At 36.7% G+C, this 27,470-nt stretch overlaps 2 protein-coding genes across 2 annotated transcripts; one reads left to right on the top strand and one right to left on the bottom strand.

The window, feature by feature from the left end:
- Positions 1-928: 928 nt before the first annotated feature.
- Positions 929-14,274, top strand: LOC140802121 (uncharacterized). The gene is made up of 12 exons (XM_073157557.1): positions 929-1,149; positions 6,077-6,181; positions 6,269-6,490; positions 6,574-6,656; positions 6,761-6,861; positions 11,409-11,532; positions 11,602-11,756; positions 11,883-12,019; positions 12,115-12,285; positions 12,949-13,173; positions 13,398-13,631; positions 13,879-14,274. Exons 1-12 carry the CDS (start codon positions 1,030-1,032, stop codon positions 13,993-13,995), a joined length of 1,794 nt encoding a protein of 597 aa, XP_073013658.1. The 5' UTR covers positions 929-1,029; the 3' UTR covers positions 13,996-14,274.
- Positions 14,275-20,864: 6,590 nt separating this feature from the next.
- LOC140802011 (putative disease resistance protein RGA3) lies at positions 20,865-24,347 on the bottom strand. The gene has a single exon (XM_073157417.1). It carries the CDS (start codon positions 24,157-24,159, stop codon positions 21,211-21,213), a length of 2,949 nt encoding a protein of 982 aa, XP_073013518.1. The 5' UTR covers positions 24,160-24,347; the 3' UTR covers positions 20,865-21,210.
- Between the last annotated feature and the right edge of the window lie 3,123 nt (positions 24,348-27,470).

Genomic DNA, 27,470 nt, shown 5'->3' with positions numbered 1-27,470 from the left:
TATGAAAAGCGTTGTCGCCATCCCTTGGATCAAAACATTTATGTAGCATTGCCTCTCGAATGCTCTCACAGTCCTGGGGTGGATCACTAGATTCTGTCAAAATATGGAAGATCTCTGTCCCCTTTGCAAAGCTCAAGGAGAATCTCTTGATCACCTCTTTCTCCGCTGTCCATTTTCTAGAGCAGTATGGTTTGGTTGCCAGTTGAGCTTAAATTCAGAACTTTTCCGAGGTTCACCTGATACCTGGATCGCCTCCTTTTTGTCTGAACACCCCTCAAGGAGACGTGGCTGACCGGTTCTTAGTCCTATGGGAAATGTGGAAAGCCAGGAACGAAGCCATATTCAGCTCAAACACTCCCAATCCTATGCTGGCTATCTCCAAAGCTCATGGCTCTGTCCAGTCCCGCCACCTCGAGCCAAACGACGTAGACAGCCCAAAGTATGAAGATTTACTCAAAAGGATACAATTTATTGGGTAGATGCAAGTTGGGAGTTTGGGTCAAGAAGGGTATTTTCCACCTACCTTGTTTACTGTACTAATTCCCTCTTTGGAGAAGCTTTGGCACTTCTTGCTCGCATCAAACAACAATGGCTCAGCGTCACGATCCAAGGACCAAGGCCATGTTGGATCTTTAGCGATTCGTTGACTACAGTGAAGATTCTTAATGATTTAGTAGAAAAGACCCGACTGGTTAATCCGAGGCAAAGTCTGTCTTAAAGTTGAATCCTAACATCAATATTTGCATCCTCAATCAGATCCGTACATCCTGGTCTAGTTAAGAACTAGAAATCATTTGTAATCCTTGACTTCAATGTAACTCGGTCTACGGACTATTTTTCTCAAAAACAAAGTTGTAAATAGCCCATAGAAAATCTGATGCGGAAGAAAATATATTTAATTTAATGAATACATCGTTCTTTAATCTTTAAATAGTAGAAAAATGAGTTTGCGAAACCGACGGGAAATTTAACCCTACAGATGTTCATTTCCATATCTCTGCCTGCCTGACCAACCAAATCGCACAAGCCATGAGTCGCCGAGGTCTGCGACGTGCACTATTTCTCTCCTCCCTCCTCTTCCTCTCCTTCCGCACTGCCCTCGCGGGCTCTCCGCCCTCGTCTCCAACCGCAGGAACTTGTTCCGAAATGGTACGAAATCTTAACTGCGTAATTTAATCCGTGTCATATAGTTGCTTTTCTAAGCCCAAGATTAACCTTGATCTGTGTATTAACAAAGCTAGATTTTTAACTCTCAAGGTCAAGCCTTTTTGAGTTTAGAGAGGAGTCTGGTTGACTTCTTCTTAGCATTTTCTTGATTTATTACCTGAATTATCTTACTGAGCTGTGAGGAAACAAACATGTGAACTTCTATTGTAGAAGCACATGGAAATCACAAACTTTCTTGTATTCTCTAAATGGAAAATATGCTCTCATTCCTGACGTCTGCAACACAGGCTAGTTCATCTAAAGTTGCACGGCTATCCTTGTTGCATAAATCCCATGGCTGAAATAAATAAACGCCCTAGAATATCAATCCACCGGATGCTCGAATTTTATAATCTATATGAAAAAAATAAAGCGTAAACAGGCAATTGCTAACATATATATTTTTATGTTGAAAACCCCTATCAACCAGGGTAAAAACCACATATCCTCTCCATAGATCAAAAACTGATGCACTATGATTGTAGGTACAAGATTACATACAAACCATCCCACTGCTTGACGCCCATAGCTAATTGTTAAAATTCTTCTTTCTCACTGGACCTCGCGATTACCTATTCTCAGTGCAACAATCTGTCAAATTTGATAGAATCCATGGAGTTGAAACGCCCATGTCTCAGCACTCCATCAAGATGCTCATGCAAGTGAAATGATGTAGAACCTCCAAGATCTTCACAATGTAGCACTGACAATGAAGTAGATCTTGGTCAAAAGTAATCTCTTATATTTTACAATGAAGCTTTTAGGGTTTATGTGGAAGAGATCTTCAAAAACCTTCTACGACCGTCATTTTGAATTTTTGATCTCTAGATCTCTTAATCAATTTTCTCCAAGAGATGATCGAGATTTAGGTCAAAAGCTCATTAAAACTCTTCATAAGATATGTCAAAACCATCCTTCATAACAATACATATTGACCTCAAAATTTCACCATCCATACATGCATTAGAATGCCTTTAAGTGTGTTTGAAGTTTGAACACCCCTTCAGTAAAATTCTATCTATCATTTTCAATCTTAATCTAGTGGAGCTCTTTGCAAATGTCTGACTCACACAAAAATCTCTGTCATATGTGTTCTAACCACTTCTGTAGGGTTAGAACCATAACTTGAATTCAGTTTTTCACTTTGAAACTTCATCAAACTTATGTTAATGAGCATACATAAAACCTAGACACTATTACATTTAAAATTCTAGTTTAGAACACATTACAATTACATAATCAAATACAAGAAATATTATGATCTCTCCTTTAGCAATTTGTGACAACAGATTTCCTAGAATACAAAATGTCTACCCATAACCATGACACATTCTAATTGAGGATAACACAAGTTCTGTTTGCTATCAAAATAATTTACACAACTACAAAACTCATATCAGGTGATATGCATGTGAGATGTAGAAATAACTATATATCATGCCACTCATAGAATAGTCAAAACATTAACCACACATATGCATATCAAAATAATAACTCATAAGCTACCAACTAGAAATAGGACCAACTAAGAAGGAGAAAGGTGCTGTCAGCAAACTCATCTGTTAGACTGCATTAAATTAATGCGGTGAAAGACTCATACTCCCCCTCAAAATCATAATCCTCATAAACATCATTTTTCAACTAAAAATTCCAAAAAATGCACAAAAACATTCAAAACCTCATCAACCCCATTTTACAAAGCATGTTTAGTGCAGAAGTTTGAATCTCCAATCTCCAAAAATCAAACTTCCATATTCCACAATTTTGCCGTCACTTCGTTTCCAAAAAGAACACATTGCCACAGTATTTTTGGTGATGTATCAGTATATTTTATAATAACTATAGAAGGAAGTCAACACATTAATATTTTCATGGAGAAAAGATGCAAGATAATAAGCATATGTATATTGAGGACCATGGGCATGAACACACTCTACGATCTAGTGAACACAATCAATTGTAGGCTCTCAAATAATAACTCTACCAAGGCACTAGATACATGAGATTAACTTTAAAACAGAATTAAACACAAAGAAAGACTAAAGGCAAACCAAGCTTAGTTCACTATTGATTCGTTTTTATTATCCTCCTTTTTTTGTTTTTTTATTTATTTATTTCAAGATAACCTTTGGTGCAATAATGACCTTAACACACGTGTAGGTAGCCCTTTTCTTGAAATGCACAATATATGTATATATATATATATTTTATTTTTTATTTATTTTTATGAATATTAACATACAAAACCGAGTAAGGTATCAAATTGGACACAAACAAGATGACCTTCGCGCTAAATATGTGGTAGCCCTAATCATTGATCTTTTCAATTTCAAGGACAGAAACATGTACTATACTATGTTAAAAGGTCAATCAGAGTGAGTCTAGCTAATATTCTAGTTGTCAAAGAAAAATAATTTATGAGTTAGTGCCCACACCAAGAGAAAGTTATGTTAGCTAGATGATTAAAACAAGAAGGGACAAACTATTAAAGTGTGCTCATAACTCTTAGGGACAATATACAAATTACTTATATAAATGACTAAGTTATCCAAATGAATACCATAATATGACAATTTACTTTCAAACTAGGTACTCTTATCCAAAAGATCATCAAATTTCTAATTTTCTCAAATTTTCATATTTTCAAGATATTAAAGTAAAAACAAAACGAGAAATATGAAATAACCAAAAGCTAACTAAATTCTGAAAAGTAAAAACAATTATATATATATATATATATATATCTACACAAAGACATACGATTAAGGCATACAAATAATCAAACAACAAAATCCCCTTATCCAAAATAATCCAAGAGTGGATCACTTAAGAACATTTCGAAAGGATATTGTGAGGTCACTTTTTCTCACCGAAATTTCTCTTAATTTTCACTTTCACATCATCATTTACTAGGATATTAAAAAAATGCTAGAACTAAGACTAGTCGATGTGCTCCAATAAAAAATCTTTTTAATTTTAGCCTTTTTTCTCTTTTCACTATCCTGATTTTGAGACAAATAGGGAGAAGAAAACCAATGATGGCCGTGCCTTGCCACCTTGACATGCCCTTGGCACTCTCTTGTGTGTCATTGGTACGCCTTTAACATGTTTTTACTAAAAAAACTTAGGATATTGAGAGGTGTTTTTGGATTTTTAGTACGCCAATATTTGGTTTTTGGTTTGAATATATATATTAAAACCTATATTAGAGTCTTCTATCTTTAGACTATTTTTGTAAATGACTTATTTTATTAAAGATATAGCAATAGTTAAAGAAAAATATTATTCAACACATAATATGATGAAATATATTCATTAAAACTAATATTAATAATGGAACACTCTGTAATATGATTGAATACTCTATAATATAATTGAACTCATAATATCATTAAAAACATAATATTAATTGATAATAGTTTAATAATTAAAACTAATATCTAGTTAAATATAAAACGACGGGGAGGATCAAATACTTCATTTGCTGACACAAAAATAACACGAGAATGTTGCTAATAGTATTGCTCGTTATAACATTTCATATAGTTTTTATGTAAATATATTTTGCAATTCTTCTATAATATGATATGGATATTGAATATGCACGGAAATGATCGGCACCGACAAAGGTACACCATAATCATATACAGATTGTAGATATAAAGTATAATAAAGATGTTGTTGCTTTGGTGGGTGTGATTGATATGATGGTAATGATGATGATAAACTCATATCATGTTGTGAGCGCATCTCATGACACCTAAAATTGATTGATGATGATTGGTAGAGATAGACAAAAGTTAAAAAACACCCTAGGAGATCGATCTGCACACTTGAATAATATATCAATGCAGAAAACTAAAGCGTAAAACAAGCAATTGCAAATGCAGAAATTTTTACGTGAAAAACCCATATCTACCAATGGTAAAATCCATAGATTCTCTCCACAAATCAAAATTGATAGACTATAATTGTAGGTATAAGATTGCTTACAATCTATCCCACCATTTGACACTTATGGCTAATGGTTGATGTCTTTCTTGCTCGTTAAACTCTACGATAAGTTACTCCCTATGCAATAGTCCGCCAACCCCACTAGAAATCATAGAGTTGAAACGCTCATGTCTCAGTACTTACTCGAGATGCTAATGTAGATGAAAGGATGTAGAACCTTCAAAATCTGCACGATGTACCTCCAACAATGAAGTAGATCTTGGTCAAAAGTAATATCTCATCTTTCCTAATGAATTTTCTAAGGTTTTTGTGGAGGAGATTTAAAAAAAAACTTCTACGGTCATCGTTTTGATATCTTGATCTCTCAATCAATTTTCTCCATGAGATACCCTAGATTTAGGTCGAAAGCCCCTTAAATAACTCTTCGTAAAATATGTCAAAATAACCCCTTGCAGTAATGTAGATCAGCATCAGAATTTTGCAATCTGTACATATGTTTGAATGCCTTTAAGTGCGTTTGAACGCCTCTTGCAAAAAAAATTTCTCTGCCATTTCAAATCTTAATCTGTCGGAACTCTTTGCAAATGCCTAGCCCATACAAAAATCTCTGTTACAGGCATTTTAACTACTTCTGTAGGGTTAGAACCATAACTTGAAACTCAGTCTTCTACTTTGAAACTATATCAAATTTGTGTTAATGCTCATACATAAAATCTAGACATGATTACGTATAAAATTTTATTTTAGAACACATTGACAGTTGCATAATCAAATACAGAAAACCTTATAATGGCCATTCTTATGTCCATGTTTCTGGATACCATAAGATATGGAAGGTTGGGAAATAGTATACTCCATATATTTCTTCCCTAATTTGCTTCAGCGTTGACTTTTGTATACTTGTTTCTCTTTTCAGGAGGCCCTTTCAGCTAAAGATACCATCAGTAAAGAGGTCAGCGCAGAGCCAGCCTTGAAGGATGCAATGAAGTATTTTGATGCCAATTTTTTCAATACTTCCAAGGTAGTAATAAATTTCTTGATTGCAGAATAATTTACTCATCCTTCCTTCACTTCTTGGTAAGTTTAACTTGCCTCCTGCTTCTTTTAGTTACAAGAAATGGAAAAGGGTGCAGAAGAATTTAACATACCTGCCTATGGTGTGAATCGTAAGTTGGTTGCTTCAGTAGATGGTGGATTGCATCATCCTTCAGTTCTAGTATTCAATTCATCATGGAACAATGAAGCAGCACACCTTGATAAGAAATTTGATTACCCTCATATCTCTGAAGTCTGGCGATCAAGTAAGGATGATGATATCGCCTTTATGACCGTAAGGAACTCTAACACCATATTCAATTATTGCATGTAGAGGTGTAGCTTCTAGTTCTTGTAGTTATATCAATAATCTTCCAGATTCTCGAACTTGGAGAACTCATCAGGACCAAGCAGATCACTTCTCGTGAACTTACTGACATATTCATCCGGAGATTAAAGAGGTAGGGGGATGATTTCTCCTATTTTGCATCTTGCAGATCTTTAATTCATTGCAAGATTAATGTTTGAATTCTTATGCTTATGAGGTAAATCTGGAATTCACTAGGTACAATCATGTCCTTGAAGTTGTTATCTCTTTTACTGAAGATTTAGCATACAGGCAAGCAAAAGAGGCAGATGATTTGCTGGCGCAAGGAAAATATTTGGGTAATATCAGCTCCCTAAAAGTGATTATGTTGTCAATGACATATTTTCCAGTCTTGAGTGATTCGTGTTCTTTTTTGGCTTCTTTAGACAGACATTTGTTATCAGAATTCTAGTAAAGCTGAAAATGTCTCAAAATATAATTGATTAGAAAGATTTTGTATTAGGAATTAGTTGGATAAAATCATACACCTGTTTACCTGGTTAAGGCTAGGATCTAGATCCAGATAATGTTCTCTGAAGTTTAAATATTCTGTCCAATTTGTATTGCTATGTCAATGTAAGTTGTGGGATTACAAGTAATAAATAATTACGGAGGAAATTTAGGCTCTACCTTATATTCATGACTTCTATGTATGAATAGTCATATGTCCAACTATATATAGTTAGAAATTAATGCACTTCAGTTCTCATGTCAAGAGAAACTTCTCTAACCTATCTATTAAGTGCATGAGAAACATAAGGATAAAAGAGCAACATAATGGTTTGTAAAAGAGAAACTCATGAGTAATTGTCAAGTTAATTTGGGTAGTGGAGTTAGACAGTGGTATCAGACTTGGAAATATCAACAGAGTGGTATCAGACAAATTCGAAAGCGGGCGTTCTTCAATTTTGAAGAAAAAGAAAAGGAAGTATATTTGTTGTAGGAACTCTTCCAATATTTGGTGGATAAAATATGATTTTTGGAAGATGAAGATGAGAACCTTACTACTATCGCAAGGTCTATGAAGTACAGTGGAAGTAGGCTACACTGAGCCTGAATATAACAACTAACTGACAAATGCGGAGAAGGATAGACTTAATGCAAGTAGGATGAAGTATGCAAAGGTATTGTACCTTATCGAACAAAGAGTGGCAGAGACAATATTTTCGAGGATTATTGGAGTCTTGAAAGCAAAGGAGGCATGGGATATCCTAAAGAGGAATTCCAAAGCAATAGCAAGATAATAAGTATCAAACTCCAAATTTGAGAAGAGAATTGGAAAATTTGAAAATGAAAAGATTCAGATTTCATGAAAGATTACTTTTATAAAGTCATAAAAATCGTCAATCAGATGAACTCTTATGGATGGAGAAAAAATTATTGATCAAAGTACAGTAGAGAACATTCTTATTAGCCTACCAGAAAAATATGATTATATAGTTGCTGCTATAGAGGAGACTAAAGATATTTCTACTTTATCAGTTCAAGAATTAACAGGTTCTCTGCTTTCTCATGAACAAAGAAAACTGTCATACTAACCAGTCTATTGAAAGTGCATTCTAGTCAAAAATGTCTTTCAGATCTCAAAAATTTCTCCAAGAAAGATGGAAAAAATTATCAAAAGAAATAAGGCACAAAGAGGGAGGGAGAGAGGGAGGGAGGGAGGGAGGGAGGCACAAAAGAAGATAGAAGTAGAGGTATGACTTCTAAAAATTCTTATTACAAAATTTGCAAGAAATCAAATCTTACTACTTCTTATTGCTGGCGTCGTAAGAAGCAGTGTTATAATTGCAAAAGTCGAATCATATAGAGAAGAATTGCAGGCTCAAAACAAGCGAGCAAGTTAAATTTTTGTAAGAGAAGGATAATGAAGGAAATTTATTTTATGCATACCAGTCTGCCTCACTAGAAAGAGAATAAATTTGGTATCTTGATAGTAACAATACTAATCACATGTCTGGAGATGAAAAGATTTTCCTTGAAATTGATACTTTAGTAATTTCAAAGATACCCATGGGAAATGGCTCAATGGTGCAAGCAAAAGGGAAGGACACTATAGCTGTGGAAATAAAGAAAGGAGTAGGATATATGAGAGATGTCTTACTCGTGCGGTACCTAGCACAAAACTTGTTAAATGTTTGGGCAATTGACTCAAAATGGCTATGATGCCCATTTTGAAGATAATGTTTGCAAATTATTTGACAAGCCAAATAGGAGGCAAATCATTGTCGAAATCAAAATGGAGAAGAATAGGGGCTTCCTTATTGAGTTTAACTATGTATCACATATTGCATTGAAAAGTGATGTCACAGATAAAACATGGTTGTGGCATAAAAGATATTGCCATCTTAACTTTCAAGAGCTAAAGATATTGAGCTAGAAAGGAATTATAGTGTATGGATTGCTCGAAATAGAGAGCAAATCAGAGATGTGTGAAGCATGTATTTTAGGAAAGCACCAACACTCATCATTTCCTCTGATGGAGTGTGGAGAGCAAAAAACACCTTTAGAGCTTGTTCACACAGATATATATGAAAAAAATAGAAACTCCGTCATTCAGCTAGAACAAGTACTTTATCAGTTTTGCAGATAATTATACAAGAATGACATATATTTATTTGCTTAAAGAGAAAAATGAAGCTTTCAAAAATATTTAAGAAGTTTAAAGCTTATGTCAAGAAGCATAGTGGATATGCTATGAAAGTTCTGAGAAGTGACAGAAGTGGTGAATATATCTCAAAGTACTTTGACAAATTTTGTAAAGATGAAGGTGTCCACTGATAGTTAATTGCAGCATATAGCCCATAACAAAATAGTGTTGTAGAAACAAAAAACAAGACAATCTTGGAAATGGCAAGAACAATGGTCAAGGAGAAATGAATGCCTAATAACTTTTGGGCAGAGGCAATATCTATAGATGTGTATGTTATAAATAGATGCCCAAAAGTAGCAGTGACGAATATAACTCCCATAGAAGCCTAGTTTGTAATAAAACCCTCGGTATGTCACTTCAAATTTTTTGGATGTTATGCTATGCTCATATTTCTATAGAGAAGAGAAGAAAATTTGATAATAAAAGTGAAAAGTGCACATTTGTTGGATATAGGGCTGGTACCCAAGGATACATGCTCTACAATATTGAAAGCAAGAAGCTAATCATTTGTAGAGACATTATTTTTGACAAAAAATCTTCTTGGAGTTGGAGTCAAGGAAAAGTACAGAAAGTGCCAATTAGGGACAAATCCTTCCAATGGTCAAGAAGAAGCAGTAGAGCCAAGGACGACTCCACAATTATCTCCTAGCTCAAGCTCAAGTTCAAGCTCCAACGAGAGTTCAACTTTCTAAGATTGGGAGTACGGAAAGTAGGAGGCTTGAGAGATATTTATGAATCATGTAAATTTTGTATTGCAGATAATTAAAGCTTTGAAGAAGCAGAAAAACAGAACACCTAGATAAAAGAAATGAAGTATGAAATTCATATGATAGAGAAGAATATTGCATGGGTGTTAGTTGATTGCCCAGAAGATAGAGAAATAGTTAAGAGTTAAATGGATTTATAAAACAAAACTTAATCTAGACGGAAGTGTCCAAAAGCACAAGGTAAGGTTGTTGCTAAAGGGTTCATGCAAAAGTCAGGTATCGACTGTTATGAAACTTTTGCTCCAGCTGCAAAATTGGAAAATGTTAGAACCTTGATTTCTCTTGTTGCACAAAAGAAATAGGATATTTATCAACTTGATGTGAAGTCAGCCTTCTTGAACGGAAGTCTAGAAGAAGATTTTTATGTAGAGCAACCTCAAGACTTCTTAATTGAAGGAGCAGAGGATAAAGTCTACAAATTGAAGAAGGCATTGTACTGGTTGAAAGTTGAAACAAGCATCAAGAGCTTAGTCTAGCTATAGATAGATAAATATTTTTCTAGTAAAGGCTATGAGAAAGCAAAAGTGAACCTACTTTATACGCTAAGATTGAAGGTAGTGATGTCCTTATTGTCTCTTTATATGTTGACGATCTAATATTCACTAAAAGAATTCAAGAAGGATATGATGCAGATGAATGAGATGACTGATCTCGGCCTATTACACTATTTTTTGAGAATTAAAGTTTCCCAAAGTGAAGAAGGAACATTCATTTTCCATAAGAAGTACACGGATGATATTTTGAAGAAATTCAAAATGCAAGGTTGCAAAACTGTGGCTACACCACTTATGCTGAATGAGAAACTGAAGAGAGATGATGGAGCTAAAAATGCTAATGCTCCACCTATCAATGTTTAATTGGTAGAAATTAATGTACTTCAGTTCTCATATCAAGAGAAACTTATTTAACTTCTTTATTAAGTGCACGAGAAACACAAAGCTGAGAGAGCAACGTAATGGTTTCTTTGTAAAACAGAAATTCATGAGTATTGCCAAGTTAATTTCGGTACTGGAGTTACTAGTTAAAGGACCTATAAAAGCAAGGCTTCTTGCATTTGTAAATCAAGCCAAATCATCTAAAGCAAAGTTTTCAAAAAGGCTTCTGTTGAGTCTCTTGTCCATTCCTATCTACCCCTAGTCTTCCAATCCAAATATCAACATATATGTCATACAGAGGAAAAAGTTTACCACCAGCATTATGAATAATCATACTTATACAGAGGAAACTATACAGGAATGTAAAGATTTCAAGTCTTTGGTCATTGTTAATTTTACTTCTGTTTATGCCATTTGAGTAGTCATATGTCCAACTATCTATGTCAATAAGAATTTGAGATTTAATTTATTTGGTTGGTTTTGGATCCATTTGCTCGAACAACTATAATTAGGAAACATATATGACCTTAATATCTTTATCTGAACTATAGGTCCCCTTCATGGTATACCTTATGGTTTGAAAGATATAATAGCAGTGCCCCGCTATAAGACCACATGGGGTTCAAAGACATTCAAGGATCAAGTTCTTAACATAGAAGCATGGGTTTATAAAAGGTACTTCATGCACTCAGCATATATCTCCCAAAGTTTCCAATCTATGTTTCTAATCGCTGTATTAGCTAGGCTGAAATCTTCAGGAGCTGTCCTTGTAGCGAAGCTTGTTTCAGGATCACTGGCTTATGATGATATTTGGTTTGGTGGAAGAACTCGGAACCCGTGGAATATTGCTGAATTCTCCACTGGTTCATCGGCTGGACCAGCAGCCAGCACTTCTGCAGGTCCTTCCTATAACTTATTGCTAGATATTTTGGAACAAGTTATGTGTTGTTATTCACTGGAGGATTGACAAGATCTATACAGAAGAAAACAATTTTATTTTGAAAACATTCTTTTACTTGCTATAGGTTTGGTTCCATTCGCAATTGGCTCAGAAACAGCAGGATCTTTGACATACCCTGCTTCTCGTTGTGGAGTAACTTGTTTGCGCCCTACCTTTGGGACTGTCGGGCGGAGTGGTGTCATGAGCATATCTGAGAGTTTGGTAGTAGCTTAACTGTCAATACTTGGATGTCTCAATATATCTATTATTAGTTTACTGAATTAAGATACAGGAACTAAATAAAATTTGTATAACAGGATAAGCTTGGTCCTTTCTGCAGAAGTGCCGTGGACTGTGCTATTATTATCGATGCCATCCGTGGGAAGGATCCAGATGACTTCTCATCTCGTCATGTTGCTCTAGAGGACCCATTTCATGTTGACATCAGAAAACTCACTGTGGGCTATCTTGAAAATGCTGAGATGGAGGTGAAATCGTTGCTTAGTCTGGTCAAGTTAATAGAACCATGGATTGCCGGATCGGCCGATCTCGATCTAGGCCCGACCCGAACTCTCTCTCCTTCTCTCTTTCACTCTTTCTTTTCATTCTCTCTCTTACTCTTTTTCTTTCTTTCTTTTTTTCTCTCCTTACATATTATCGTTGTTTCTCTTATGGAGAGATCTAGCTCCGGCAACGAACTCCAGTATATAATTTTTTAATTTATTTTTTTATTTCTCTCTCAGTTTTTTTAATTTCTTCCACTCTCTTCCTTTTTCTTTTTTTTTCTTCTTGTTCTTGTTCTTCTTCATTGTATTATGGTTTTTCTTTCTTTTGTTTGATTTTCTTTTGCTCACTCTCTTTCTAATCTTTTCTTCTTTTCAATTTTTATTACACCATAGTTTTTCTTTATTTATTTTCTTATTTTTTGTAAACTTTTTTCTAAATTTTTAGAGTTTTCCTACATTTTTAAATAATATTTAAAATTTTATGTAATTAAAAAGTCTGATCTGTTCCAGGCGACTGATCCGGCCGATCCGGCTGATACGTATCGTTTTTCGGAAGGCCAATTCCGATTTCGATTTTTCGAACCTTGATAGAACATCTTGCCCTGCTTTAATTGGCATCAATTATTACTGTTTAATTTTTGTCAGGTGGTTGATGTTCTTTCTTCGATGGGTGTTAAGCTTGTTCCTTTCAAGCTGGAGTACTCAGTTGAATCAGTTCAATCCATACTTAATATAACAATGGATGTCGATATGCTGGCACACTTTGATAAATGGCAGCGAGCAGGACATGATGATGATTATGAAGCCCAAGACCAGTGGCCTGTGGAGCTTCGCCGTGCTCGCTTGGTGCCTGCAGTAGACTATATACAGGTATATCTGCCAACATGCTTTCTCTACAGCTGTGTGTGTCAGTAACAGATTAAGTTATGATTCAATTTCTGCAAACTTGAACAGAAGGATCTTGTTGTTATAGTTGGCATTTTTCATACTTGCATTATTATATTATTGTCTTCCTGCCTAATTGGTTGCATATGAGAGTAAGAATTGTGTTTCTCTTTTCTTTTTTGGTTGACATGAATAATTATCATCTGCAGGCACAAAGAGTACGAGGGAAATTGATCAGTGAAGTTCGGGCAAGCTTCACAGTAGATGCATTCATCGGCAATGCCACTGATTGGGAGTTGGTTTGCTTGGGAAATCTTGTGGGTTTTCCAGTGGTTGTCGTTCCAACAGGTTTTAAGAGCATTGAAGATCCACCCAAAGGGGGTACCCGCCGGAGATCCACCATGCAGACAGGCATATATGCGCCGCCTGATCATGATCACATTGTAAGTTCTATTTTTATTCAGAATTCTCATATTACTACTGATTTTGCTGCTCTAGAGAAGGGTGGAATGATTTTAGACTGTCTAATAACTCAAGAGTTCTCAACTTGCATGGTGGAATTTTAAATAATGGTTAGAGGTCTTTTTCTTTCATTTACTAGGCCATGGAATTTTAGTTGAGTTTCTTTCTCCCATCACTAGCTTATAGCTTTGTTATAAACAATGCAAGCGATTTGTTCATCTTATGCAGGCCCTAGCACTAGCCATGGCTTACCAATCTGTCACTGATCACCACAAGCAGCGGCCACCGATCGACGATATTGCCCAAAATGATAAGATCTCAATTCCAGATACTGCTAATGTCTAAACCTCTCATTCCTGCGGAGCAGACCTCTCATTTCGGTCCTAGTGTAGATTTGGCCAATATTACTTTGATTCACCATCACTTTATCTCCTCCCACCAAGTGTGTTAATTATCATGACCAAGGGCTTCTTAAGAAGTCTGAGAACAGGATTAATTTTTCTCTACTGAGTTGTAATTTTTCTGCATTCTTGTTGAAGGTCCTGTATTGCTACTATACACGAAACAAAAATAGTTGTTTTAAGCTTAAACCTGGAGGAGTTATCTATGTCATATTGTCATGCAGTGCAGATTTTTGCTGTGGATTTCTCTCTTGAACCATATAATGAGATCAAGGTATACGACCTACATCACTGACATTGTTAATTGGCTTGAGATGAGGTAGACTATACCATCAAGATTCATGGAGTCAGATGATGTAATGACTGATTTGCCTCCGTTCACTTGTGGAATAAGAATTCTAGAATAAGCCTCTTTATTCTGGTGTAATAATTAAATAATATCTTATCTTATTTTAGTATATTATTTTAACATTCTCTCTCATTTCCCTCTGTCTCTCTCCTCTTTCTCTTCTCTCCGAAGGCTGTCATGGCCTAAAAATAACTAAATTATTGAAAGCAAAAAGAAAAGGGTTCCATTCCCTTCTCTCTCCACCCTCTCTTGCCCTAAACTGCAACTTCCAAAAGCTTCGAAATGTGGCCATCCCTGGAGGACGAGGAATTTCACGAGGAAGACTACTTCAAGATTAGGGATTTACGTATAAGATTCAATCGAGAAAGCAAAGGAGGAGGTCATTCTTTCTTTGGTTTCTACTTTGGGCTCCTTTCACTTGTTGCTGTCTTAGTTGACCTCTGCACACCTTCATTATTTTCTATTTTTTTTTTTAAATATACTTCTCTTTTTCATATATTAGAGTAACTTTTTTTAGATTTATTCTATCCTTAAGATGTGTCTTGGTGCGAATTTATTTTTTATGAATGCGTATTTATACTATAGTGTGCAAATTTGTAACTATGCTCACATTTCCTTTGTCGGTAGTTAGTGTGGGTTTACAGTATGCAGTGCAGCCTTATTTTATGTAGTGTTTAGTATTTATCAGTAACAACATACAATGCAAACTTATTTTATGCAGTGCTCAGTGCTGAGTAATTTCAACCTTTGGATGCAGTGCAGACTTATCTATTCGCAGTGCAAAGGAATATGTGGTTATTCACCAATAGTGCGACAGAATGTGTAGATATTTACCCACAGTGCCAAGAAATATATGGGTACCACTAGTGCGGCAGAATACATGAATATTTATTCGTAGTGCAAAGGAATGTGTGGGTATTCACTAGCAATGTGGGCAGAATGCGTAGATATTTACTACTCAAAAGAATGCGTGATTATTCACTAACAGTGAGCAGAATGTGGGGAAATGATTAGTGTGGAAGTAAGGCTTATTCAATACATGGTTGCAAATTTTATTTTTTACGGAGAGGGTAAGTGTAAAAATATTTTGATTCCAAAAATGCAGGGAAATGCTTATTAAATACAATAATTGCAGGTATATAGAGTTTAGTAAGATTACAGTTGTAATAAAAAAATTATAACCCCAGTGTGTGGGCTTATATTTCTCTACAGTGTGGGTTTATAACCCTGCATTATTCCGTAGTACATGGTTATTTCATTGTAGTGCATGGTTATTTTACATAGTGCGGGGTTATTTTCCCCGTGCAATATTTTTTCTTTTCTGTGCGGGTATATGAAGTATTTTAAGTCTACAGTTATAATAAAAAATATTATAATTTTAGATAAATATATATTACTACTACTACAATAAGTCAATCAAGGGTATTTTTGTCAGTTGGTATAAAATATCACCAATTCCAAATACAAATTTATTATTCTTCAATACTTTAATATCAATTTTATGTCATATTAAACGTAATTATTACTTCTTATACTAGTATTGAATTAAATATTATAATAGTTTATACTAGTATTAGCCCCCTTCTTCTGGTATTAAAATTTAGAATACTTATGCCTATTCCACCCTTATTCTACAAGTGAACGGGGGTTAGTGAACAGATATCAAATAATTCCCAAGCAGAGTATCTGCTTAAATAATTCCCAAAGAGCTGCTTTTCAAGATTCCCTATGCAGTACCAACACATATCATAGAATGCACATACTCTTGTACGATTATGAAGCACTGGGAATGTATTTGATACTAGAAGTTTAAACTTTGTTCATCATCTCTATGTTCTTCCGCATGTCCTTAGGTTTTTTTGTTATGAACTAGATCTAGACTGATCTAAATATAAAAAAATTATAAAAATTTATATAATGGTAGCATCAAAGGTTAAGGTTCTAATAGTTTTAGTTTCACGTAAATGGGTTGTCAAGATAAAATTATATAAATAAAATAGTGGAGGAAGGTCAGAATTTGACATATCGGTAATTATCCGACATTGCGGCAGTCGTCGGAGGGTGGTAGACAGCCAATGTTGGTGCTGGATGGCCGTAAGATAGAGTAGCTCGTGAAGGTGATGATGGCTAGGGTTCTATTCCTAGATTATCTTACTCTTACTCCTAAAATAGTCTAAAGCTAAAACATAATTCATAATTCTTCATTTAATGCTTGGATGAATAGATAAAAAGCCTAGCCCCTATATATAGAGAGGTTGAATATAATGAGTTCTATTCGCACTTAGCCATAAAGGCTTATGCGATTCAAACTAGGACTTGCCTTGAACTTATCTTAATGGCTTACGTAACTTAATTAAACTTATCTTAGTGACTTACATAACTTAACTAGACTTGACTTAAGGACTTACATGACATAACTAGACTTGTCTTAAGAGCTTACATAAGAGATAAGCATGAATCAATTAAAAGATAAATAGACTCAATCCATCGAGCCCAATGTCCTTATGATACGATCCGATCTAACCCGGTTCGCATTAATCCACCACACTTTCAACTACTTTGTCCTCAAGATGTCTGTGGTAGTTTCCATACCTTCGGTTGCTCTTAAATTGCATGTCCTCGCTCTCCATGTGGGTCTCATCTATTTTATGGAGGAGGGCCCATGGTGGGTTTTGCTCTAGGGCCACTTGTTCAAGCCAAAGTCTACCCTAGCCGCGGGTGATTAGACTGAGGTCTTAGCACATACAGGTTAGGCCATGGCTTGGGTGCAGAAGGTTCAAGGGAGGGAGTGGAAGTGACAGCTTGGATCGAGAGCACTTGGATCGCCGTCGGTGGAAAGCTAGTATTTTCAACCCTAGCTTCCACCACGACTGGGAAAGATGATGTTGGGGCCGTCGTTGGAGGCTTCTCCGATGCTATAGTGCCTGCAGTAGTATTTTCTTTTCTTATTTTGATAATGCTGCTTGTGGTCTTAGCGAAGTTCTTCTATGTTTCTCTCAGCAAGAAGCGCTTTTGAAACCATCTCAGAAAGTGTCTTGCACTAAAAAAGTGTGATCCTGTCCTAGATAGATGGTCACAGTTTTCCCTCGAAGAAGATGAGCTTCTCTTCTTCACTAGCTGCTATATACCGAATGAAGCGTATTAACCCGGTGAATTTGGCTTCGAAATCCACCGTCGACATGCCATGTTGTTTCAACTCAAAAAATTTGCCATGCTTCTTCTTCAAGGCACGTGGGTAAAACTTCTCGAAGATCTTTTGGAAATTGTTCCATGTTCGCTCCTTCTCCCTACCTAAGTACTGGCGCTCGATCATCTACCACCAATGCTCTGCTCGGTTTTCGAACATGTATGTCGTCAATGCAACCTTCTCTTCATCCGAGCAGTGCAAAACTTTCAAGATCTTTTTGATATGAAGTAACCATGCTTTCGCCTCGATTGAATCAGTTGTCTTGAAGGAAGGTGGAGAACACTTCAAGAATTTCTTGAACATTGTGCCTCTATCTAGGCTAAGAGGCCTAGCATTTGCTATAGAGGAGGGCTGTGATGTTCGTCCAATGGCCTGGATCAAAGTCTGAATTGCAATGAGAACTGCATCTGCAATAGGGGCAGGAGTAGTCGTTGGCTCAAACGCAGAAGCTGAAGTTGGTGCAGGAGTTGATTCTTGATCTCTATTCCCGTTAGGATACATACTTTGGGCACTAAATCCATGGTGGCGGCACGTATACATAGTGTCATTACAAAATTGGAATAATGTTAAGAATAAAATTCTATTTAATAAATTAACTCGCAATGAATTTGAACTCGTGCAGCCGAACCTCCACTTTTCTCTAAAAGGGGATTTAAACTTAAGCTCTGATACCAACTTTATCATGACCCAAAATCGGAATTATGGCTGGCCATGTACCCCAATACACTTGAGATACATGAAGCCTTAATAAATAATTTTCTAAGTCTATCATGACAAGAATTTAATATAAGTATCTGACTCTAATAAATATAATTCACCCTGACATAGTTATGTTTATCCACTAATATTTATGATCATGAAAATTACTATTTGCATGAAGTATAGCAATATACTGAGTCATATATTTAGCGTACAGAGATATAGTAATTAAATTACACACAGAAATATAATATTTAATTTGCGCACAGAGAAATATGTGATCTGATAAAAGCATGAAGTACAAGACGAATAATATTTGAGTGAACCCACTCACTTGAGTCTAGGTGAAACAATTGAAATATCTAATCCGCATGCTAAAAATCACCACCTTTGGCTCGCTTGGAGAAGGAATTTTACTCCAACAATGCTGTGACGGCCCAACCCCAGCAACGATGACTTCGGCGGTGAAGGGAAAAGAAATCTCAAGGGAAAAAGGAAGAGAAGGAGAAGAAAATCCAAGTACCTCCAGAGAAGGGGTTTGCTATGTTTTATAGGTAGGGCATCACGAAAAATTCAGAAATCGTCTTAACCCGAGTCGGAGAAGGAAAGGAGAGAAGAGAAGAAAATGAGGAGAAGACGAGTCAGACACGTGACTCGCATGCAACAAACTTTTTTTTTTTGTTGTGAATATTACAATTAGGCCATGGTTGAGTACTTGAATACTTGGATGATGGACAAATATAATTTTACATTATGCTAATCTTATACAACTCGTGGCGTCCTTACCTTCGTCCTCGTACGATTTTGTACAAGAACTATTTCAACAAGCCCACAGAGAGAGAATGCAAAAGTAGATAGAGATCAAATTATAAAATGCATTGAGTGTAATAACAGATTGATGGACCATGCAAGATCTCCTCGGACATGGATTTTCCTCCACGATGAACGCAGACTACAATCTATTGGCAATAAATAAACAACAGGTAGGTTATCCACAGTTGCATCATTGTCTATTTAAAAAAAGCTAGCAAAATTTGTTGGAAAAAATCATTTATTTTGGACATGAAATTATATAAACTTGAAGCTCAAATTTTAGTGGGTCCATATATTATTAATGGTAGAATTAAAATATTTATTTATTTAAATTTATGAAAAATAAATAAAAATTAGCTTTAAAGTGTCGCTGAGAAGATATGCAATCTTTCATTAAAGAGATACATCCTTTCGAATGAAAAAATCTATCTTTTTATTTTAACCAAATAATCACACCTCTTCGTTGAAAAGGTATGTCATTTCATATGAAAAAATATATCACTTAGTTCCGACTGAATGGACACACCTCTTGGTGAATGAACAGTAAAGATGTCTACATTTAGGTATATAAAAAATTCAATCTATTCGTACATTTTAAAATCTTCTGTATTTGAGTGAGGATATTATATTATTCTGGTTCAATAAGACACTCAAACTATAACTTTCTTTCGTGTGTAAGATAATTATTATATTTTTGGAGACCGACGTTCGCTATTTTAGAAACAAGTGGTAGTGGGCAAATTTATCTTAAAAAGATAGTGTTCAACACTAAACTCAATTTATACAAAATTTTATATTCTATAATCTTTATTACTTATATTAGATTGGATATATATATATTGTGATTGTTTGAATCAGATTATTGTGGCCAATAAAATTATAGGCAAGGATCATGAGGATCTCTTGATAGCAACATGAAAGCTATTCTCATGCAGACTACCTGTAATGAATCTTCAGATCACATAGTGGACAGCAATGTTCTACTGATATGTATCATAAGTTTATTTTTCTCCACTATAGAGATATCCCATTACCAGTGGTATCTTTTTCATCAAACTATAGAATGTTCAAAATGTTATGTAGACATGGGAATAACCAAAAGAAGGGAGAAAGATGAGAACATCTCAACTAGGGATTTACCTTCATTTTTAGATTACAATTAAGTCAAACATACAAATTAAGATTGTACCGGTTAGAATTGATATAGTCTCTTTCCTGCTGACTAAAGAACTCTTCTTTCTTTCTTTCTTTCTTTCTTTCTTTGTTTTGTTTTGTCCCAACAATCAATTTGATACCTTACAAGCTTCCGATGGTATAGGCCTTTTAAATAAAATAACCCATTTATCCTAATATTCTTAGTCTTGATAAGGAAAATGAGATTTAAAAAAACTACGTTGGAGCATGTTGGTTGTAATTGTAATTCGCATTTCAGCTTACGAATGTTTAACACTTTCATGCATTCGCAGAGGTGTGTTAAAATCTCTTCTGCTCATGTAAGAAGAATTAAATTCATAGCAAGCTACTGGGTTAAGCCATAATTAAAAGAGATTCTTAAAGTGAAGAAGTCATGATAAGAAATGGATACTATCCTTACAAATTGCATGAAAACTCCGAGGGAAGCAACGGTTCTGAGGAAAGCAAGAAAATTATAAGATTTCAGGACATAGTTTAGCAGTATTTTGTAAATCCAAATCATCATTGTCAGATAAGACTAACAAATATTGTGCCAGGATTAAGGCTAAAGTAAGTTTGTCGAGATATATGATTACAGAGAATTTGCCATTTGATGGATAATGTTTAGTACAACTCTGAGATGGCAAAAATTGGAAAGAAGCAAGCAAGAGGTTGGGTCCTCCTACACCTTCGGATCCCTTCCCTCCTCTTAGATTAGCTAGGTACTGCTCAATCTTCAAACTTTTGATGGTAATTGAGTTATATCACTCAAGGACTTCATAAAATCAGCAATACAAATTAGCGCCACAACATATCTCGCATTCCGTGGAGTGTCGGGCCACGAAAAAACTCTTAACTCAACAACACTTACCTTTGTCACTTACTTAAACATAACTTCCATGGCTTCCTCTTTACTACCAACGCTACATCCTCAGGAATCAATAACAAATGCTTATTGATTCCAAACGACTTAATTTCTCCCGTTCTTGTTCGGTCCATTCGTTAATATTTTTCAGATTTGGACAGTTCCTGATGACCAATCGAGATAGGAATGACGATGAAGAAGATGAGGATGAGGGGGGTGCCAATGGTGGACATATCGGTCTTCGAAATGTTGGGAGACTGGTTAATCCCACTCTCTCTATGCTTAACACTTTCAGTGTAGGTGGGAAGGAAGGAAGTGCCGTCAGTTTGGAGCACCATGTTATTCGGAGTGACAGAAGACATGGAAACAGTTGAGCCTCCTCCACTGCACACCACTCTTTTAGTTCTGGAAAGTCATGTAGCTCTAATTCCTCCAGCAATGGAAATCCTTTGACGACATCAGAACCAAAGAACCCACAACCAACTTCTTCAATCGAATGCATCTCATATAGTTTGAGGCTCTTGAGCGTCGGAAATTGTCCGAGAGGTGGGAGTGCTTTCCACCTCCTGCAGCCCCGGAGCTCAAGGCTTACTATGTTCTTTAAATAATGTTCTCCCATCAGCCAACTTGGGGAATGGACTCCACTATAGCCAGCCACCTTCAGATTTTTAAGATGTGGATGTGGTCGGAGGCCTTCTAATACTTCCTCCTCTACCTCTTGTCTCACATTCCGTCGAGTGTCACACCACGACAGCTCCAACGTGACAACACTCGCTTTGTCACTTAACTTAGCTTCCCTGGCTTCTCCTTTACTACCAACATTCTCAAGATTTCTTATCTGAAAGGATCCTCTGAGCTTGCTCAGGGTTTTTAACTGTCCGATCTCAAAACCCCTCCGCTTCTCTACACAAAAAACTTCTAATTTCTGGAGGCAAGTCAATTTACCAATGTCGAATATCGTAGTGACTATTGGTTTATCTTTTCTAGACAGACGAAAACCCCACCGAGTCCTTCTTTGAACTTCAATAAGATGGCGCAAGTTGATTAGTTTGTTTGTGCTCGTGGGTAATCTATCAAGCTCCAAATCCTCAAGAATCAACATTTGTAAATGGTGAAGTCTACCCAATTCATCCGGCAATACTTTGATTCCGTTATTACAGAGATTCAGGTATCTTAGATGTATTAAGCCACATGTGGATATGGGCAGTACTTCCAGATGACAATTAACGAAATTAAGCACGCGAATGCTTTTTAGCATCTCCAGTACTTGATGAAGATCAGCAACATTAGGATCCGAGTTGCGCTCAAATAAGAAATTTAAGGTCCGCAAGTGCTGAAATATAGAGGAGGAGTACTTGATAAGTCCAGCTAGATCAGTAGTCATCACAGATAAATGACGAACACCTTCTGGGATTTTCCTTGGCTCACCATCATCAAGTCTACAATAGACATATTTTGAAACAGATTCTGCCAAGTCATGCAATAAATCATGTACATTCCAGGCTTTTATTTTTATTCCACCCTCTTTGATGACCTGATAAGTCTCTTGAAAGAATGCCTTGGATATCAAATTGTCAAAATATTCTTCTCCAATATCCTCCAGTCTCTTCTTCCCATTGTTATTAGGAATAAGGCCCTCTGCTATCCACATATATATTAGATAATCACGATTAAATCTGAAATCTTTTGGGAATACGCTACAATATGCAAAGCATCTCTGCAGGTCCACCGGAAGGTGCTGGTAACTCAACCTTAGAACTGGCATAATATCATTCTGGCCCTGATCTAATTCCCAGGTGTCGCTCTTCAAGATGCTCTCCCAGTGTTCATCATTCAGATTATCATTCAACAGTGCACCCAGGGTCTTTGCAGCCAAAGGTGATCCCTTCAACCTCTTTGCTATCTTCTTCCCAATAACAAGTAATCCTGGATGCTCCTCAGGGTCCACAATATCGAATGCACACTTTTTAAAGAATAACCAGTATTCATCCTCTGGTAACCCCTTCAATCTAATTGGATCTATAGTATTCATCAGTTTTGCAACCTTCTCCAGTCTACTCGTCACAATTATCTTGCTTCCCTCCTTCCCACATAACAGAGGAGTGCGAAGCTTCTCCCATGAGATCCTCTCATTCTCATTCCAGACGTCATCAAGGATTAGTAGAAACCTCTCTGATCTTAGCTTCTCTTTAAGGGTCATCTGTAGATGGTTGAAATTCTCGATATCTCCAGGATTGCACTTACAGTGGGATTGCTCGAGGATCTCCCTTGTGATCCTGACTTCATCAAAACTATCTGAAACACATACCCACATAATTAGAGAGAAGTGCTGCTTCACCCTCCCATCTTTGCATACCAGCTGGGCAAGAGTAGTCTTTCCGACACCTCCGATTCCGAGAATCAGAATGACACAAACATTTTCGACAGTGCCAGATTCTGATTGTAGCAGAAGGTTGATGATATGCTGCTTCTCTTTCTCTCGGCCAATTGGTTCTTCCGGCAGCAACGAGCTAGTGATGCGCCTGTTGCTGAACAATTCCGGTTTCTTGGATCTGCAATCCAATTCTAACAGTTTAAGGAAATCCCCCACTTCGGCAGCAATTCTTTCTAACTTCTCCACCACACTGTTCAGCTCATTGACGTCTTCATCACAAGAAAACAAGGTCCTAGCAGCAGTACGCATGCGTTTGGCCGCATTAGAAGAGGTGGAGACAAAGGAGCTACTCACCTTGTCGTCATCCTCATTAGCTCTCTGCTCAAGGATTCGGTAATCGAAGGTGTCGAGCACGTCGTCAGCCTCGTAGGCCGCGTCTTTGAGCCTCCGCAGCAATAGCAGCAGCCACGAGTTCATGATCTGCCGACCCTCCGCCGCCTCCACTGCGCTCTGGATCTTGATGAGCAGCTCCTCCAGTCTCTCCAGCTTGCCTTTGACGCTAGCTTGCATCTCGTAGTTGCCGGCCAAGAAGGAGGTGGCTTTCTTCACCAACACACCCACGAGCGCAGACCCGAACAACTCCGCCATCTTGATGAGCAGCACAGCTCCTATTCTTCAAGAGAGCAGACGGAGGAGGTTGCAGATATAGAAAAGACCATATAGTAGGAGCTGTGCGAAATTACTGCAGACTGGCCTGCAAACAATCTTCCTCCTGATCTTGTAGGGGAATCAAGAACGAGTCAAAATAACCCACCCTACTTTATCTTAGCCTTACCATAGAGTTGGTAGGTATCTTGCTCATTACCAAGGAGGTCATAAGTTTAATTCCAACCCCAAACAATATTATGGAGAAATTGTTTGGTGGTTGTTAGTTTGGTGGCTTAGTTCGATTCGGTTGATGGCTCGGCAGTGCGGTTAGCTTGGAAGAACAGCTTGGCAACGCAACGGCTTGGAGCAGGTCTCGGCGGCATTTGATTCGAAGCAATTGTTCGGCGACGGCTTGAAGCCTAGACTAGACAGCTAAAAGCTCGGTGGGGCCTAAAATGCCTCTGTATCTAGGAAGGGTTGGCCCTTTGTTCAGCCCATATCTAGCCTTCGGGCTCATGAATGATAAAAAAAAAATACTTTATCTTAGCCTTCGGGTTCATGAATGATAAAAAATAAAATAAAAAATAAAAAAACCACCCTACAATTAATTAAATTATCCAACATGTCGGTGGGAGACAGGGAGTTTACCAAAAAAAAAAGTTAGCCTAATGTCAATGCAAAAGATTACGATACTGAGACAGAGACGTCATTTGCATAGAATCAGGATAAGAACTAGATGATTGAGACAGAGACGTCATTTGCATAGAATCAGGATAAGAAGTAGATGATTACAAAGAAGGCCAGATAGAAATACATATGTTATAAAGTATTCCTGGATTGCCAGATAAGTAAAACCACATGGTCCACATCGCATCTTTTTCCCCTGTAAACTGGAGAGAGAACATATTGAACTTTTGACCAAGCTAGCCCTGTTCCAAAATTAATTTACCAAAATATATCACCCCCAAACTTATTACCAAAAGGCCCTAAATCAAACCCTTATCAATTTAGCTTTTTATTCTATTGCATAAAACGCTGAAATGTTTTGCATTTTTCCTATAGATTGAAACGCTAAAAAGTTTTGGAAACGACTATATGTGGGCAGGCATGACAGACAGCCAGCTCTCGTTTAGATTGTCAATATTAAGTCTCAGCTAGGGGAGCCTTAGCCAGCTCAATCTCTGTCGGCGAGGTCACAATGCAACCGAAGTTATGCCCGAAATATGGCACCATATATATTGTGTTTTTATCGAGATCAACTAGACCGACAACGCGATGATCAAATAATATTTGCAAATATATAAAATTACTTCTAGTGTGATATATTTAATTTATTTTACTAATATGCAAATTATATGGAAGCCATATATAGAAGAAGTATTGGCTAGACTACTAATAATATATACAGCAAATAGCAATATATAAATGTCAAGGGCATCATTTATTTGTTTTGATATTGGTGAGCGACATTTTTTGGACAGTTTGGTCGGACTCAACAAATCCTTACTCCATGTAATATTGAAGACAAACTTCATGTTGTCGATAAGCTTGGTAAGAGCACTTATATAATTGGCAAGCTCACCATACAGAATATATTGTCATATGGGAGCAACGTGGAGCCATCATAGTGGATTCACTACCAGTGATTACAGCGATGAGTTATGGTGATCCATACATGTAATGGTATTGGAGGATTACACGACAGTTTATTTTCTCCATTATTAGATAGACCACACATGTAATTTTCGCCCTTTGGTATAACTATTGAGGCTGTAGTATATTTAGTACAAATTATAATATTTTATGTTAGTATATTTTATATTCTCAAAGGTTTAAGGTTTGCAAAAAAATTAACTAATATGAATTTGGTGTATATTCATACTTTATCAGATATTCACCATTGAGTGTTACGAACCAGATTTGGACTTGTTAGGTTTTTAATTGTTGGCAATTGTGTACAAAATATTCTTAGTGTATTTTTACATGTATATGAGCTTTACTCAAGTCTAGAATATCTCTGGTGTGAAGAATTGCAAGATCATTGGAGAAAAGCCGTCGCGTTCACACCGCGTTTACAAACGCGTTCGAACGCGGGCACTGCGTTCACACAGACCGAGAGCCGCGTTCACAAACGCGTTCGAACGCGGGCACTGCGTTCACAAACGCGTTCGAACGCGGGCACTGCGTTCACACAGACCGAGAGCAGCGTTCACAAATACGTTCGAACGCAACCTGAAGAATTCAAGCTGTTGCGTTCGAACGCACTTGGGCCCGTTCGAACGCACCTGAGATCAAGTCAGGCCGTTCGAACACACACGGGCCGCGTTCGAACGCACCTATGAAGTTTGCAATTTATTGGATTTTCGTGAGTACGAATATAACTTGGATTTGGCTCTATCTTGGAGATGATATATAAGGATAGTGTTTCCCTAACTTGATGGGGTTGAAGAAGATTATTCAAGGAGACTTTTTGGAGGCTACATCGGTTCTTCAACTAACAAGGCTCTTCTCATCTACAAATCTTAATCTTTCGTCTTAAGGGCTATCAAGACGAAAGATCAATCTCGAGGGTTACCGGGATTAGACTTCAATCACGAGAAGCAGTGAATCGTGGGTTCTAGCGAGCAAGACTGAGCGGAACAAAGTCGTTTGGATCGACGGGTTGTTTTGTGAGTCAGTCTTGTAACTGCTACTATTCTAGTGATTGGTTTTGATCCGAGTTTGGATTCGTGGTTTTTTTTCCGTTTGGGTTTTTCCACGTTAAAATCTTGGCGTACATCTCTGCTTTCGTTTTTAATATTTCATCCAATGTTTACTTAAGCAAACGAAAAATATCATTGCCTAGTGTTTAGATACATACGTGTGTCTAGGGGTTTTTTCAGGACTGACTCAGAAGTAAGAAAATTATGAAAATTTAGGTAGTGGTAGCCTTGGAAGTTAGGGTTCTAATGGTTTTAGTTTCACATAAATTGAATATCGAGATGAAATAATATAAATAAAATAGTAGAGGAAGGTCAGAATGGGACAGCTTGATAAATATCATATGTTGCGGCAGTCATCGGAGGGTGGCAAACGGCCAAGAGTGGTGGTGGATGGTCGTATAGTAGGGTGGTTGTTGGAGGAAAGTGGTGGCTAGGGTTTGAAAGCTTTGGAGATTCTAAGGCTATAATTTACTCTTAGAAAGGTAAAGACAATCTAACAGTTACAGTAAAATAGTAAATTCGATAATAAAAAAATAACTAAACTCAATTAATTCTCAATGCTTGGGTGCTTGGATACTTGGATGATAAATAAATAAGCCCAACCTCTCA

Source organism: Typha latifolia, chromosome 15, assembly GCF_019914945.1.
Source record: "Typha latifolia isolate L0001 chromosome 15, TyphaL0001v2, whole genome shotgun sequence".
Taxonomy (NCBI): domain Eukaryota; kingdom Viridiplantae; phylum Streptophyta; class Magnoliopsida; order Poales; family Typhaceae; genus Typha; species Typha latifolia.
This window is presented reverse-complemented; position numbering and strand designations above follow the sequence as displayed.